An 18,424-nucleotide genomic window follows, 5' to 3' on the forward strand; every position below is an offset into this window, starting at 1 on the left:
GAGATTTTAGTTCATTGTTAGCCGACTTCTAAAACCCCAGCTTCGTGACGATCTAAAGTCACCGAATAAAACATGATTAACAAAAAGATCAGCGCAGACGAAAATAAACGGGTTTCGATCTTGTGAGAACAGAGCGAAAAAAAAAAAAAGCATTATTTTAGAGTTTATTTGTCAAAATTCAAGTTGAAAACAATGCTGCAGACATTTTTCTTCCCGATAACATTGTTTTTCCCGAAAATGGCTTTTACAGACAATCTTACAGATTAATCTGAAGTTGAATAACAGTTATGCAGGCCTGTTCATTTTGTTCCATATTATCAGTGAAGTTTAAAACTATTGGCAATAACAAATATACAGCTAACTAAAAAAGGGCTCTGCAGTTAAAGGCAACATAACACTTGCAACCTCTGAAAATAATCTTACAAAATCAACATGCCCAGATCAAAGAGTGCTGATGTTCAGACAATACTGCCTCTCAGAGAGACTACATGACAGTCTATGGATTCCCAGCCGAGCAGCCAACGCTCGGATGCTCATCCATATTCCAAGAAGATGCAGAACACATTACAGGAATGCAAGTGTGGGAGAGAGACGGGACAGACTGACAGACGGTGATTTATGGTGCGTCCAGCTGCTCCAGGAGAGTGCGCCTCCTCTTTTCCAGCTCTCCTTCACTCAGCTCGCTTCCGGACGTATCCCATCCACCCTGAGAGACACAGACGGAGGGATGCAGATCACATCTGGGTCCGAGCGGGAGAGACGCCGTCTCGGATACGGTCACTTACCTCTTCTTTTGTACTCTTTCTTTTGGGGGATTTCTGTTTGGATTCTCCACGTGACTTCGCTCTGGATTTGTCGTTCTCTTTATCCTTCTCTTTCTCTTTTCCTTTCCGCTCTTTCTCTCCTTCAGACTCAGGGGAGGCCTGCAAAAAAAAAACGAGGAATAGAGGACAGTTCTAGTTATTTAATAAATCACTCACGTTTAAGAAATTATTCAATTTCACAGACAGACAGACGTTAATCAATAAATGAAAAAAAAGTCCTTCTTTAACAGGCAATTAAACAAAGGTCATTCGAGATTTCATTATTTCAATTCAACAAACATCTCTTACAATTAGGAACTTTAATTTTCCGTAAAGCGCCTTTGCAGTGATTTAGATCATGAAAAGCGCTAAACAAATAAACTTGAAATGAATCCAACTCTATTTAAAATGATCATTATTCAAACACTAGCATGATTAGCATTAGTCTTAATTATATGCTAAATACACAAAAAGCAGATCCAATGGGTAGAACTCATCTAGCTGCTCCAGTCCAGTAAATGTTCATCTTGAAATACTAAAAATAAAAAGCTATTCTTACGTTTACTTAACTTTTTTTTTTTTTTTTTAAATAAAGATTTCACAGCAAGAACTGTCTCATCTCCAAATCTTACACTCTAATTTATTTCTTAAATACCTTTTGCTCTTTTTATATTAACTACTCACTGATTTGTGTCGTCTTTTCTTTCCCTTCTTCTTGTGTTTCTTAGATTTCTTGTAGCTTCTCTCTGTAAAGATCAAGGTGGCGATCATTAAGAGGCTGCTGTTAAACGGTCATGATTTATGGAGTATTGATGTGTTGTGCAGGACACGGATATCGATCCCGAACGACACTGACCAGATTCCCCTGAGGACGAGTGCTCGGACGGAGATTTAGAAGCTGAACGTTTCTTCTTCTTCGAGTGATACTCATCATCCTCTGACTCCGAGCCCTTCCGTGAACACACACACACACACACACACACACACAGACACAGTTTAGCACGATGAGCGAGAGGGAGTCTTGAGTAAAAGCAAGCCTCAAATCCCCAGACCAGATCATAATACAAATAATACCACTTTAAAGTCTTCTACAAAATATACTAGAATTAGAATATGAAATCTATTCAGAAAAATCCGATAATAAAACAGAACTACTTTTCTTTAGGAGGTAGTTTCTTTTGATAAACCTTAACTGTAAAATGATCATTTGAACTAATTTCACAATTCAAACAGTACAGCCTCACACTTTAAACAATTGTCTAAGATAAATGTGTGTCAGTTTGCTCTGACTTGGATAAAAACAAAACTTGCACTGAATTGAGATGAATAATGAAACTACTTTCTTCTGTAAAAGACGAATGCGTTTCAAAACATTGCTGTTGATCTAAATTAAATCAACATTGAACTGAGTCAAGCTGAATAACGACACTGTAGCTTCTATGCAGCTGCTAAAAGCTTAATTGAATGTTTCATAATTGATGAACTTTGCACAGTAATTGAACAACGATTGAACTGAAACAACACTGAACTGCCTGCAGCTGAATAATGACTTAAGAGCCACTTTCAGCATCATTTGGATTTGTCTCATATGTAACGACGTCCGCATTACTGATCATTTCATTCTCATGTTTATTACTGTGAAGCTGCTACATTCTCTAGAAGTAGGTGACGCTTATGGAAAAGTAATTATTATTATCATTCATTAGTAAAAACAATAACTTTATTTTAAGGTGTCATAATACAGAGTATTTACTAGGTACTTAGTAGTAGCTATTGTACTTAAAATGTACTTATGTAACCAAGTTATGGAACAGCCTGTACTTACAGTTTGTAATTATGTAGATATAAATGTATTTTTCTACCTTATACTGTACAGTGCTTTGATGCAACCCGTGTTGTTAAAAGCGCTATATGAATAAAAATGATTGATTGATTGATATAACAGGCAGCTACTGTTACACATTTGTAGCTTAGTAGCTTATGTCTGTGTAATTAAATTCATAATTATGTTGTATAAAGCCTGCAATACATGTGACAATCTTTTGTTTTTATAAGTATCTGTGTAACCGACTAAAATGTGTACAGTAGCGGCCTATAATATCTACATAATTACAAACTAAGCACAAATTGTTCCATAACTTAAGTTACGGTAGAAGATCTTGTTTTATGCAAGAACAATGGCTACTACTAAGTACTTACTAGGTAATTACTCTGTATTAAGGACAAAAAAAGTTAAAAGAAAAAACTTATCAGATGTTTTCCTATAAAAAAAAAAATAAAAAATAAAATCACACACATGGCCTTTTTTAATGTCAGACTGGCAGATTTTTGGCAATTAGTACTCACTGATCGAGATCGAGAACGTTTTCTGTGGTGTTTCTTGGATTTCTTCGAGTGTTTTTTAGTCTTTGAATGATGATGTTGACACTCGTGCTGTAGAGAAAGATCACAGACATAAAAACTTTTATTACTTAATAAAAGTGATCAGCTGAAAGGATTTATGACACTGTACGTAAGCTTATGCTTCTTGGAAATGCTGCCCTGATTGCTTAGAATTATAAAGCATTTTTCAAGACTTTTTTTTTATAATTCTATCATACCTCTAGCACGTGCATGAAGTCCTTGAATATTCTCTTCCTCTCTGACTCTAGAGTGATGTCCTCAAACGCAGGCTCTTTTAGGAACCGCTCTCGTACCTGAGTCAGAAGCAACACAAATCATTCACACCAGATTCATGGAGCTAGATAACACGGCATAAGAACCCAGTCTAGTTAATAAATGATATACTGCCGTTTTCACAGACAAGGCTTAAGATGTAGTCTGAGCTGTTTCAACAAAGAAATTTGCACCAACTGACATTAATAGTTTTATATTAAGATGCACACCAGTAATGTTTTTTTTTCGAAGGCATTCTTATAAAAATGACTTAAATGTTCTAATTAAACTATGGCCTAATCCTGGCTTAGGCCAAAAACCCCGTCTATGAAACCAGGCCAATATCATTGATATTTATTGTAATAGTATGACATACTCCCTCCCATGTGGCCTCGGGCTCTAGAGGAGGTGTGGCCTGTTTCAGCATGCTCTTAAACGCCGCCTCCTTTCTCTTCATCTTCCTGGCCTCTTCCTTCTCTCTCTCCCTCTCACGTGCTTCAGCTTTCTCCAGCAACTAAAAACACAGAACCAGCAAAAGACAAACACAAGTCATTGATCAGTAAACAAAAATGTCCAAAAATGGGAGATTAATGAAAAAAAAACAGACCAAACAGAACCAGACCAAAGGTCACCACCCAGTCACTGTTGATAACTAGGGATTTCAACCAAAGGTATGATAGGTTGTTTCTGAACGAATCATTAATGTGATTCAAAAGGGAGTCATTGTCTCTGGGAGTGATTCATTCAGTCATGAATGCACAACATTGTATAGGACCTGTTTCGAGTATTCGAAAGACTCAAGAAATAAACTAATCAATTCTCTTTCCAGCTCATACTGCATTGGTTAAAGCATATGGCTCTGTCACACGATGAACAAAAGCGATTCGATTATCCAAGAACTTTGGTTAGAATTTAACAAGAATTTACTTGTAAGAATTAAACAAATTCCACACAGGAGAGACTTGGTGTTGTTTCCAAACAAAAGTTAATATATCGGCCAAGAAGAGTTGAAATATATCTGCAAAATCCTATATTGTGCATTCCTAAATCTGAGATATGTTTTACATGACGTTTAACATTTATAATATATGAACAGATATAGCAATCCATAGAACCAGATCTTTAAGCTAAATATAATTATAAAAGCTAAAGGTTTAGCATTATTAATCCCAAGAGACCATTCTAATAAGCTGATTTGGTTCTCAGTTGTTGTTAATTATTTTTGGGGCTCAGAAACGTTACCAAATATTCAATCCCAACTTTCAAGTATTCAATTAATAAGGTAACCATTTTTTTATAATACGTGCAAGTTAACCTATCACAGCCTCAATATCCGATGGAAAGCAATGTTTTGCTTTTTAATATTTCAAGTATATACATGTAACAGCAGGAAAGTCTGCTTACACTATTGAAGGCCAGTTTGATGTTTCCAGCATCCAGCGTGGTGGCACGTTTATCTGAGCTGATTACTGAGCCAAACTCCTCAAAGCCCGTGTTGATCTCCACCAGGAAGCTCTTATCCTGCACAAACACACACACTCACTTCATCATCAAGGGCTTCAGGTCTGATCTGACGTCAAACACTGACCGTAACGGTCTCCCACTCACCTTGAGGATGTCTTTAATGATTCTCTTCTCATCATGATAACGAGCTTTCAGATCCTCCACATAAAACTTGAATAAGTCCAGAGGAGTGGAGCCTAAAAATATATATATTATAATAAATAAAGCATAACACGACGGAGAAAAAGATAAACACCAATATCGAAAACACGGCTCATTATAATTTTGATATACTATAAAACAACTGTTCTTACGTACACTTGATCATAGGATTTTTATTTTTCTATTCAACTTTTGTTATTTTATTTTAGATGGCCCAAAATAATGTTATCTCGGGTTTTTCTAAATGCTGACGTATGAAAGTCATTTGGAGTTCACAGACTGTACTGGTGAAATAGAGACAGAGTGAGAATTGAGGACAGGACCCTTTTACATGTATTATTCATCAGGATCAAAGCCTGCCGTGCTCTGAGTGTTTGTGCGAGAGAGAGAGAGATAGAGAGAGAGACCTGGCTGGCCCAGCATGTTGTTGAAGCGGATATCGGCGCTGACGGTTGGGTACATCTCCATCCAGGCAGACATGGAGTGCAGCTGCCCGTGATCGTGAAGCTCATCCAGGAATTTCTGAAAAACACACACAACACGTCACAAACATGCCAATGCTCTCGTCCTTTGCTCCTCACTCAGAATGGTTTTGCCGTTCTTATGTTCTAAGAGAGCAAAGCATTAATGTATATATCATGTTTTTAGCAAGCCACTGGTTATAAAAACTAACATTTACACTTTGGTAAGAATTTTAGTGCTTTAAAATGGCATACAAGCATTCCAATATTTGTAATTTGGTCAAAATCAGTCAGCAATTTTCAATGGTAAATTTCTAAAACTTAATAATTGTTTCAGTTATATGCATTGGCTATTTTTCAATAACTCCCAATGAATTGCCTTAAACATCCCAACGACACTTTATTAACTTGTTTCAATGATGCTTTAGCGTTCTGGCTCCTCTCCACACAATGATCTGCGTTACCCTAAACTCGGTCAAACAGATCGTTTATCATCACAGACATCAGCTGATATTCCAGCATCAAGTTCCAATTAATCAAGGTGAGAGCTTTTCATATTAGAAACCTGGACACGTGAAAGCAGCGGATAAACCAGGACAGAGTTTCACGTGTGTCACCTGGAAAGCCTCTCGGTTCTTGCGCTGCCTGCGTCTCTCTCGCAGCAGAGTTTTCTGTTTCTCTTCCTCCTCCTCTTTCTCAAGAGCACGGATGTGTTCCTCAAAACAGATCAGCGCATCTTCCTTGTCCATGTCTAGCGCACACACAGACACAAAGGAAGATAAAAGCCTCCTCTATATCAAACACGCTCGCTCTCATTATGTGGGTTGAAAGCATCATCATGTGGAGCTGGCAGTACAGTGTGTGTGTGTGTGTGTGTGTGTGTGTGCTCATACTCTGTAGCTCCTCATCTTCAGCAAAGGTGGGGTTATCTAGTAGGTACTGCTGTGCCTCTGACCAAGTAGTTCTGTATGTCACATTGGCCATATTGTCCAAAATGTTCTTCAGAGCTTCCCAGTTCCTCTTCCTCAGCTGCTTGGCTTGTTCCTGATAGAAAGCATTGAGTTATGATCATGTAAAATTAGACTGCAGACTTTTTTCTTTTTTTACATATTTTCACAGTTTCTAAATTCCATTGTTGTCTTGACAATTACACACATTTTCCAGAGTTTTCATGATGCAAATCACCTATAAAAGGCATATAAAGGCACTATTGGTTGTACCATGAGGTTTAAGGAGATAATCTTAAATATGGAGATCAGTGGCCACAAATCAAGTGAATTTTTAAATTAAATAGAATTAAAAATTTTTTAATTACTTTAGTGGTTGGCAAATATAAACAGCCTACTGTTCAACTAATGAATTATATTACTTGGGAGAATTATTTTCTTCTAATAAATGTAACTTCTTGACAATGTTTACTGCAGTTGCTGAAGTTTTTTTTTTTTTTTTATAATTAGCTACTGTGTTAGTGATTTTCATTTTTTTTTTTTTTGGATATGATGCGTCACACCTAACAACATCCCCTAATCACTGTAACGCACAGCCACATCTGTTTATTGCTTTATAATTGGAGTTTGCATATTAAAATGCATCCAAATGAATATGATATCAGCATTTAAACTGTTTAATAGAAAAAAATAATTAGCAGGTAATTTGATTATCACTAGCTCTCTTTCATACACTAATACTCCAAATAAGCCAATCAAACCTTTTCTTTCTTTGCTAAATAAAACAGCACATCTTCGTAGATCTCCAGCCTGTCTCTCTCTGGGACGCACGACCACACTTCCTGATCGCCAAACATCTGCTCTGCTTTCCTGAACAAGACAAAACAACCACTGCTTAAAAGAACAATATCTGCCACAATATTTCAGAGAGCATGATTTCAACCATGTGAATTGCAGATCATAAACTAGTCAGTAGGGGGCAGTGATATTACGAGATAATAATGTCACAGAACTAGTAATTAACAACAGCCTCTCTGAGACCATATGACACAGTGCAGACAAGAACTTAAGACAAACAATACAGGTGAGATTTACACCAATAACATCATTAAACTTAGTGTCATCACCGTGATGTGATTTTATTCTTGCTCAATGACAGACAAAAAGAGCAGAAAAGCCATTAACCTTGTTAACAGAAATACTGGATTAAAAATGAGAGTGGGGCTTGTGCATGCAAAACTGAAGTGAGGGTGACTGCCAGGGCATCTCCAGCCCAAAATACAAGATCTGCTTTGTGATGAGAGTACTAAATGTTGTCAATAAAACAGCTATAAAAAAAAAAAAAAAAAAACTCACTTATATCGAGTGGTTGAGGTCATCTTTTCGTGGTTCTCTAGGAAGCGCTGGAAAGTCTCTTTAGACTCCTTGTATTTGATTCTGGCTTCTTCTTTTTCCTCTTTCTCTGTCTGGACTTTATAAGCATTGAACGCCTGTTTCTTTTCACTCAGCTTAGGCAGCGCACTGCAAGTACACACACACAGTGTTCAGTGAAAAAAAGCAGGGACACGTTTAACAGTGCAAAGGATTTAAATGTTATTAATGCTGTGCAGAGTATTTGGATACCTGTAACGAGGGTCGTTAATTATCAGCTTCATTGCCTGCTCCCACGATGCATTGGAGGAAACGCCCTGTGGTCACATGGAGGGACAGAAATGCAAAGTTACTTTTTCTCCAAAGCTACAGCATGCTTGTTACTCTTTGCATGTTTAGGAAAAAATTAAGTAATAAATCTCAGATATTGTTATTGTTAAATGTACGTCCGCTGAGATGGGCAGAAAATAAAAAGTAATGAAAAGGTTAGGAGCAGTAGACCTCCATGTTGACAACACAAAACATCCAGTTCTCCATCCATAATGAGCATGTCTCTCTGAAAGACAGTCAGGGGTTTGTGAAGCGTGCAATTCCACCGTCTTCTGTTTCACTCACTCCAGTCTAATCACACTCGCAGCAATTAAACATCCGTGGCTCTCTCAGGAGCACTTTGTGTGCCAAATTAAAACACACTAAATTTAGAAAGACCCAGCCGGAATATCAACACCTCTCTCTCTCTCTTTCTTTCTTTCCTGTAGTGAAGAGGGAGAGAAATTACCTTTTCTTTCAGCAGTTCTTTAAATGCCTGCTTTGCCTCCTCTTTTGTGTTCCACTTGTAAACCTTCTTCACCAGCTCAGGTCTCTCCTCTTTAGAAACATCATTACTGCAAAACAAAACAAAAAAAAAAAATCATTTATTTATTATTTTAGCAGTCCAATTTAATAAATATAAAAGCTCAAAAGAAAAACATTGTACTTTTTAAATCCTTGTTGAACAGAATCATTAATTTCTTTAGAAAACTATTACTGACCCCAAACTGTAAAAATGGCAGTGTAAATGAATGAAAATCTCTTGTTTTCCTCAGAGAGTGGTGTGAGATGTACACACGGACACACGTGGGACGTTCTAGGTGTTTTTTTGTATGTGTTGAGGTTATTACCTGGGTTGTGTCTCTACGCTGGTCGTCTCCTCGGTGGAGTTAACGGTGACATCACTGCTGACCTCAGCAACCAGCGCAGGCACGTGAGATGGCTGCTCCTCTGTGGCGACTGTCGCCATGGTAGCCTCGGTCTCTGCAACTGCCGCCACGGTAACAGACGACTCGCTCTGAGATGTAAGAGCAGCAGTGGTGCCAGGAGCCACAACTTCAGCCGTCCTTCACGAGATACACACAAATAAAAATAATCTTTACGTTTGCAATAACAAAATAACAATAAAAAAGGTTATTATTATTATTATTATTATATAATAATGAAATTATATTTCTTATGTTTTTATGGAATTAAAACACAGAAGACTACTTTGACCCTGGAAAAAAATCTACATATTATATGAATATTTTAGTTCATTATTAAGCTATTAATCTGTGTAAAATGTTTCACAGATAGTGGAGAGTTTGCACCAACCTTTGCCAACAAAGGACTGTTTTCCACTAATACTAACGCACTTTAAAACCTAAAACTGCTTTCTTTAAACGTAATGTAACATTAAATGAAGAGTTCAGGGAAACAAATTATTCTATGAACAGTTATTAACCGTGTCAGAGCTTTCATTCACTACATTTGATGAGCTCTATGTATGAATAAAAAGGCCCAAATTAAATGTTGATAATTGAATCACTCAACTGGCATAGATTCATTTATTTGTGTTCTAAAGATGAAAAAAAGAGACATGCAGAGTATGGAATGACGTAAGAGCAAGTAAATCAAATAAAGCCACTCTTTATGGCTTTAGTAAATAAAGCTAAACTCACCCGTTTTCCTCTGCCTTTATCATTGCTGAAAAAAAGAGAGAGAGAAAAAAAAAAAGTCAATCCATTTCCTGAGATTTCTGGATCTGCACAATTCTACTTATTTGCATACTGACCCTCCAAGTCCTCCAGCTCCTTGGGTTTAGTCCAGCGAGACTCTTTGGTCTGTGAGTTGTAGTAATAGGGCTTGCCGGTGTCAGACTTATACTCTTTCCACGGGCATTTGGACAACATTTGCTGCAAAGAGGAAACTTCTTTAATTTTGAAAACACACAATTATTTAAACCAAATGAGAAACCTTTAAATTTAAACAAAAGGATATCTCATTTTATATTAAGTAGTAATATTAATACATTACACTCTCAATTGCAGAGTACGCCTAAAGGTCATGACCTCCTGAATGAACCGTAATTGGCAGCTGAAACATGACATGTGTAAGCTAGAAGGGTGTGTTGACCTTTTCTTACCTCTGCAGGTGATTTGAGTTCATCTGGTTTCTCCCAGGTGGATTGTTTGGTCTCTGTGTTGTAGTAATATGTTTTTCCATCCAGTGATTTGTGCTCGGTCCATACTGACTTCTACAAGAGACATTATGAACACATGGCTCATTACATCATTAGTGACTACTAGTTAACACTAGTCATTTCATCAGCCACATCCTGCAGTTGCTAGTTCAGTTATAAGTCGTACCAGAACACAGCAGTAAAACCTAGCTAATTACATCCATAGCATTCGTAGCTGAATTAATATTGTTCTCTACTCTGTAGGGATGGGAATATAAAGAACTTACCTACCGATTCTGCTTCTAAAACTCATTTAAAAATATAGCTAACACAAGAATCAAAACTCATTTGCAAGTTGTTCTAAACCTGAATGAGCTTGCTTCTGTTGAACGCAAAAGTTGCAAACAGTGGCTGGTAGCCATCGACTTTCATATTAGGAAAAATATTTTTGAAATATTATGGCAATTATCGAGGTCCACAAACTGTTTGGTCACAAACATTTTTCAAAATACCTTTGTCGTGTTCAACAGAAGAAAATTTCATACAGGTTTGGAAGAACAGAGATAAAAATTTTTTGATTTTTTTATATATTAATATACATTTTAAACGGTCCTGTAAATTTAGGCATATATAGTGTTTTATGAATGGCAGCTGTTTATTGCGTCTTGCCTTTTTCGGCTGCTCATCAGGTGAGGACTCGGTTGATGTGGTGGTCTACAAAAAATATATATATATATACTGTTTTCAACACAGTCATTTAAAGTCATTTAAATTAGAATCCCAATTAAACAACTAAGCAAAATGAACAATAACATGTTTGGTTTGGTCTTACTGTTGTTCCAGGAGCAGCCGGTGCTGAAATAGAACAAAACGGATTCAATTTAGAAATAAAATAAAAATCACCAACACGATTTTTACCCAAGACCATTTATTCTCTCACCTGCAGACTCCACTGGACTCACACCAGGCTGAGAAGGATATAAAGAAGAAGAGTGTTTCATTACAAAAAGCAAACCATTCCAAATAATAATAAGCTGATTTACGTGTGATATCCTTAAAATAACTCGAAACTTCATATCTTCCAATCTTCCATGAAAGCCCTGTCAATAATTGTTGCAATTAAATTAGTCCAAGAGCAGATCTAAAGATATCAGAGATAACTTCATTAGCAGTCTCCATACCCCAAATTACAGGAAAAGGAAATGACATCGTGACTGACAGGGCAGTGTGTGACCGACAGCTCCTGGAGCGTCAGCTGGTTTCTGCATCTGATCAGATGTCTTCATCTACAGCTAGAAGCCACTGCTAATTATTACTGATGCTATCAATATTTAATATGGTTAACTAACGACAGGCTGTGTTTGAAGCTTATTATAGCTGATTAAATAAAAGCAGATCTTAATCACCACTGAGGAGGTGTGTTCAAAATACAGAACTGCACACGTATGGTTCGTTTGTTCTTATATACACACACACACAGAACTGAAACGCTGTCCTTTCATCCATATTCATTAGCCATGCAATGCTTTGAAGTACAAATGAATTAAGCCACTCTAAATTAATATTGTCTGTTTTATGTTATCGGTCAGATATGACTCTGCTTTCCACACAATTCTCTCACATCCAGAGCTGCTCACATAAAAGGAAGGTACCTACACCTTATAAGTAAATACATAATCTGTGCAAACATTAAGTTGGTCATATTATATAAATTTGTCAAGTTAGTAATTTTGATCATATATGCATTTTCATAACTCAACAGATTTAAGCTGCCCCATACATAAGTAAAAGCATCTTTGCAAAAATTACATCAAGACTGAAATGTATTGCACTGTTCAAACATTTTTTTTTGGATGTATCAGCCTATATCTGACAATATGTTTAGTAGAGGAGAATGAATAGTTACATTTTTCTGACATATTTCAGTTCTTTCTCTTCCAAAAGCAGCAGCTAGAACTACAATTCTTTTCAGAATATATGTAATGCACAGTTAAATTAACTATAAATAGTACTTTCAGAAACTGAAATCAAGACTTTTTAGACTGAATAAATGATTGCATGTAAACATACCTAATCAAAGTTCTAACAATTACAGTATGTTTGCTTCCTGATGATAACTTTAATTACGTAGTTGTTTTTCATGACCATTTTCATCTCTCTCTGAGAGGCTGCTGAACAGTGTATGAATGTTTGAGCTCATGATTGTGATACCAGTCAGAATGATTTCTGAATGTCGTTGTGTGTGGTTTAGATTTTAATGTTTTCTACTTGAACTAAACAAGCAAGAAAAATCCTGCTGTTCGTGATATGATGACAATATTAAAGTCTAACTAAAATAAAATACTAAGTGTGCTAATGCATGGAAGAAGACGCACAACATCATACACTGAAATAAATTAGTAGAGCAAGCGGAGCTCTTCTGTCGCTACTATCACTCGTGTCACGTGCGCAAGTGCTATAAAAAATGGTGTTGATTCTAAATTGGTACATTTTACCAATTTGCAGCATGTTCATTAGGTTTATTCTGACACTGCTGACAGCATGTGAGAGTCTATATTTAACCTGCGCTGGTGGAGTAGTGAGAGATACAGGCTAGCTTACCGGTCCTGTGGGCTGGATTGATGCTGCTGGTATACGGGGGGGCATCATCATTCCTGGCATCATTGGTGGCATCATGGCTGGCATCTATGAAAAGAGTCATGAAAAATTCATGTGAACAGCTAATTTCCTTCTACGCTGTACAGGGGGGAAGAGCAAGGTGTGTGTGAGCCGAGGGGTGCAAAGCATATCTTGTGCTCCACAGTTTACAGTCTAATCCTCACACTCACAGCCCAAAACATCCAATAAAATACCATTCATCCCAACTCTTTCTCTCCCCACACACACGGTGCAATTAGACAAAGCTATAGCAATCATATCAAACAGTACATGTTTATATTCATATTCAAGTCTATACATTTTCTTATCTACTGTACATATTAGGGTAAAATGCATGAAACATGTCCTGAAACATTTTTAACCCTATAAGGCTCATCTAAATCAAATCAAATCATTTTTAACAACACAAATTGTATCAAAGCACGAAGCACATTTATTTTGTGGGATTCACACGATAGCGATAGAGTGTTGAATAGCAGGCACACAATGGAAGATAAAATTATGTTTATTCTAAATGCACACTGCAGTCATATCAAGCATTTTAAAGTGGCTCTGTGTCTTTATTTTTCATCAGCTGAAACTTTACTGCCATGGCTGTGGTGTGGATTTTTTCTATGCCTATTCTCACCAAATCAGAATGACGCTAGCAGTGCATTTCATCAGAGCAGAGCAGAACATTTATGTTTGACATTGTGGTTTATAAATCAAACAAAAGCTGTATTGAAATTGAAAGTGATGAGAAAAAGCACTAAAAACTTCAAAACTAGGCAAGGCGACCAGTAATGTTTAGTTTGTGAATACATGAAGAATCTTAATGGTAGCATTTTCATCATCTCGCCAAATTGTAAATTCAGCATGATTTCTGACATGCTGACAGAAAGAAAAATAAAGTATCTGCTATGTTCGTTACTGAACGTTATAAAAGAAAACTAACTTTAAAAAAAATTTAAACTCCTGCAAAATAATATACACCAGCAGAGACACACAAGAAGGATATAAAAACAACAGAAGTGTAGCGCAACAGAACAATCTGTATTGCTAAATATTACTTTACTAAAGTTTCTCTTTTCATTACTAGAAATTTAAAAACCCAAACCGGGGTTAATCGAGCAGTAAACTGATGCATTTGTGTAAGAAAAATATCATACACGTGTTCACAAAAGACTGGCATTCCAGCAGATGACGTAGGATGTACATGCACTTTAAGACATGTGAAAATATGCTAGAACCAAGTTGTTTACAACGAAGGATCAATCACTCATTTATATAGCAAGATTGAACAATTTGTTATTAAATGCAGAGACGGTCTCTCTGTAATCAAATAATTGCTAAAAATTGAGAGAGAGAGAGAGAGAGAGAGAGAGAGAGAGAGAGAGAGAGAGAGAGAGAGAGAGAGAGATGTGTGTTTTATTTTTGGGTGAAGTACCCCTTTAATTTCTTATATAGAGCTTGAGCCAACTGAAAAACACCAGCATTACAATGTTTTTTAGCAATTAGATTATTTAAAATTGTTTTCCCAATCATTTCTCAGTTAAGACCGTAGTCTAGTGGTCAACCGATATATTGCCAAGGCCGGCAAATCAGCTGAATTTGGTCTTTTTCAAAAACTTTTGACGGCATGAGACTTCTTTTTTTGATGCTGCTAATGACAGCAGTTCCTAAGCACACAGTGCTCACGTTCTGCCTCTTGTTCTTCAACATCGTCATTAATAGCACTATAATAGTCTGATGCAGAGATATATATATATATATATATATATATATATATATATATATATATATATATATATATATATATATATATATATATATATATATTAGGGCTGTCAACGTTAATGCGTTAACGCATGCGATTAATTAAAAAAAAAAAATTAACGCGTTACTATTTTTTTAACGCAAATTAATCGTTTGTTAAGTTTGACCCAAACTTCTTGCCATCATCGCAGCGCGGATGGTTATCTATTATTGTGTGATCAGGGTAACGTCACAGCGTCACACATGTGTTTTACAACATCCGTTTACCATTCGAACGTATTCCTTGTGTGGCGCACATTATACAAAGGGTTATCGCCATGGCTTTTCGGGACAGCGGATTTGACAGTGTTTTAGCCAAGTGCCGTAAAATAGTCGTATGCAGTAAGTGCAGCGCTGGCACAGCAGAAGCATAAGTTAGCGATGCTAACCTCAGCTGATTACGACAGATTGGCAAAGCTGGAAACATTGCTGGAACCTTGCAGGTACTTGATTTTTTCCCACTTCAATTTTACTAATAAAAACAAGTAATTTATAAGTCTGAATGTAAACTGTAGTCATTTAGTCAATTGTGTATTTACTGTAGGTACATCACTGAGCTCCTAGGAGCTGAAAAGTATGTATCCTGCTCTGTGGTGCTACCTGCACTGTGCCATCTCCTGCGTACAATGGAGGTTTCTGATGTTGACCCTGCCTACATAGTGCGCTTCAAGGTTTCATTCATAAAGGATCTCAACAAGCGGAAGGAGAGCTCAAATATGTGGTGGTTAAAGATAGCAACATCTCTAGACCCCAGGTTCAAGAACCTTAGGTGTTTGCCCAAATCAGAGAGGGGAGAGGTGTGGCAAAAGCTGAGCGTGATGCTGAAGGATGGAGAACCTGCTCCACAGAGCTCTGGAGAAGTAGAAGACCCAGAGCCACCAAAGAAGAAAATGGCCCTCCTAATGATGGGATCAGAGTCTGATGATGAGGCTCTGTCCACAGATAAATCTCTGGAAAGGTACAAGGGAGAGCCCTATGCCAGCATAGACACATGTCCACTACAGTGGTGGTCAGCACACTCAGGTGCCCATCCTAAGTTAGTCTGTCTGAGCAACTGGCTGAAAGAAGAGGATGTTGTATGATTGGTTAGAAGGAGGAATGTTGCACAGATGCACACTCTAAAGACTGTTCATTTTGTCTCTGTACAGACACTTAATTTCTAAAATAGACCTGATTGTTAAGATGATAACTGGAGGATCTGTCTCTTTGAAGTAGTTTTATTATACATTTCTTTATTTTGGATGAAGAATGTAGAGACTGTTTATTTTGTATTTTTGCAGACTTTCATTTCTGAAATAGTATTATAATAGAAATGTTAATTGTTGAGATAATAAAACTGGAAGATCTGTTTCCTTATACTAGTATGACATGCATTTCTTTATTTCAACACATTTACAGGGAAATCTTTGTATTTTAAATTTGCGATTAATCGTGATTAATCACAGTCCATCAGTGTGATTAACTTGATTAAATTTTTTAATCGATTGACAGCACTAATAATATATATATATATATATATATATATATATATAAATATATAAAAATATAGAAATATATTATAAAAGGATTATAATACTTTCTTGTTTGTCAGCATTCAGCAAATATATGCATTTATATAATTTAAACAAATCTTTGAATGACAAATGAATATTTCAAACCTTGCAAACTTAGTCGAATGCAGTTGTGATCTTGTGAAGTGTGCATGTGCATCAAAGACTATAGAAATACTTTGGTGTGTATCCTGCATGATTTGCGTGTTCTCTGTGCAAACTGAACGTTTGAAACATTTGTGATTTTAAACTATGCTACTTTTTATGCATTTACCCACTGATATTCTTCTCGTTTTCACTTAGCCAAAATCTGACTCATAATAAACAATGATTACTATCGTCTACACACTTAAAATTCCAGATTGCGCACATGATAATCCTTACACCCAAATTTGTGTACTCTCATAGAATATGCAACATCTGATGAGGAATTTATTTTATGACTACTATGACACATTAGAAAAAACCACCAGAATTGCACTGTATGTGACATACAATGTTTGTATGTCAACTATTCTACTTTGCATGTCTATAAAACAGCATGTAATCCCCTGTATCCTATCAAATTGAAATCTGACTGCCATAAGCAGTGTTTGCTATGAGCTCTTACCTGTGCCATGGGTGGAGCTCCCATCGGGGGTATCATGGGGGGCATTATTCCCGGGGGCATAGGGGCCATGCTGGGCGGCCTCTGGCCCATGGGTGGCATTCCCATTGGAGGGAAGTGAGGCGGGATTCCTGGTGGCCCCATCTTAGAAAACACAAAAAATAAAAACAAGTCATGAATACGAATGAACTCAACCAAGCAGTCGCAAAGACAGAGAGAGATGGCTTTACAGTAAATGGCTTTCCATTACCAACTTACAAAGGGCGGGGGGATTCCTGTAAGGTGGTACACCAGGAAAAGGTGGTGCTTGACTGGGGCCACTATTAGCATCAGTCGAGGACTGTTATGAACAAGAGAGCCCATTACAGTAACCACTACAGCTCTTATAAAGATGCTGCAACATCACTGATTTAAAGTGTGATGAGGATTTTCCAAAGCATTGTTTAATCTAACAAATCCAGGTTTATGTGAGCAGAAATATCATGGTGGGACGTTTCCTAAATATTGTATTCAAACCAACCAGCATAAAATAACACATATTTCAAACGTATAACAAACCAAAGATTTCTTACCCTCTTATTGGCCCTAAACCAAGCATGCAAAAACTCCATCAACTATCACTCAGACTTTACTAATTTAACATAGCTTTACCAGAGTTTGACAATTCGGTACCGTCTCACTTCATCAGGAATAGATCGACTATGAGTCGCCGATTATCGATAAAAACACAGTTTATCATAAATCAAGAGTGATGGATATTATATTCTCTAGTCTAACACAGTAACGTCAAGATCAGTGCAAAGATATTATCGCAAACAAACAAATATAAATGTTTCACACAACCAATATGTAACACTTCTAACACGTGTGCTTTATTAATCACAATAATAAATCCAAACTCTCATTCAAACACTCGTTAGCTTTAGCTTTAGCATTAGCATCTGTTACTCATTCACATTAGCTCACATGCTAACCTACACTTATTTTGTCTGTAATACACCAATTTCCTCGCTACAAGTCTTTAACCCAGGCGAATAAAGCGTTCAGGTTGTATATGTGTCATTTGTAAATGCTAGAATAGGCCAGTTTTAAGTTTATGTGAATAAACCGTCTGTTTTTTTAGACTCACCATGATGAGCGAACATGCAGCGGCCCTGCGCGAGACAAAAACCTACTCTCTGATTGGTCGCTGCGCGCCGGGTTCAAACTACAACATGCGTGTTTCCTGTACAACAACACTGCGTAGAAAGTGCGCATACAACGGCTCACCGATCAGGAAACAAAAACATTAGCGAGCTGAGCACGAAATATGTAGATCTAATGCCAAAATTGACATTTAGGCAGCAGTGAGCTGCAATGTTAAGTGAAGAAATGCAGTAAATAAAAACAGATTACTACATACAAAATATTATGATTATTAACTTTATTATTGAAATAGTT

At 36.8% G+C, this 18,424-nt stretch overlaps 1 protein-coding gene across 2 annotated transcripts; it reads right to left on the reverse strand.

The window, feature by feature from the left end:
* Window positions 1-150: 150 nt before the first annotated feature.
* Window positions 151-18,203, reverse strand: prpf40a (PRP40 pre-mRNA processing factor 40 homolog A). Of its 2 annotated transcripts, XM_043229648.1 has the most exons (27): window positions 18,114-18,201; window positions 17,243-17,324; window positions 16,988-17,128; window positions 12,977-13,060; window positions 11,316-11,343; window positions 11,208-11,230; window positions 11,045-11,089; window positions 10,340-10,450; window positions 9,989-10,109; window positions 9,876-9,900; window positions 9,063-9,278; window positions 8,681-8,786; window positions 8,155-8,219; window positions 7,888-8,052; window positions 7,293-7,401; window positions 6,478-6,628; window positions 6,202-6,335; window positions 5,531-5,645; window positions 5,067-5,158; window positions 4,863-4,979; window positions 3,835-3,972; window positions 3,404-3,499; window positions 3,150-3,236; window positions 1,660-1,753; window positions 1,488-1,549; window positions 786-923; window positions 151-706 (listed from the first exon to the last, which is right to left on the reverse strand). In XM_043229648.1, exons 2-27 carry the CDS (start codon window positions 17,312-17,314, stop codon window positions 617-619), a joined length of 2,625 nt encoding a protein of 874 aa, XP_043085583.1. In that variant the 5' UTR covers window positions 17,315-17,324; window positions 18,114-18,201; the 3' UTR covers window positions 151-616. The 2 variants fall into 2 exon arrangements, with proteins under 2 accessions (XP_043085583.1, XP_043085584.1); XM_043229649.1 differs by lacking the exon at window positions 17,243-17,324 and having other exon boundaries at window positions 18,114-18,203.
* Between the last annotated feature and the right edge of the window lie 221 nt (window positions 18,204-18,424).

This window comes from Puntigrus tetrazona, unplaced genomic scaffold (assembly GCF_018831695.1).
Source record: "Puntigrus tetrazona isolate hp1 unplaced genomic scaffold, ASM1883169v1 S000000008, whole genome shotgun sequence".
Lineage (NCBI taxonomy): Eukaryota > Metazoa > Chordata > Actinopteri > Cypriniformes > Cyprinidae > Puntigrus > Puntigrus tetrazona.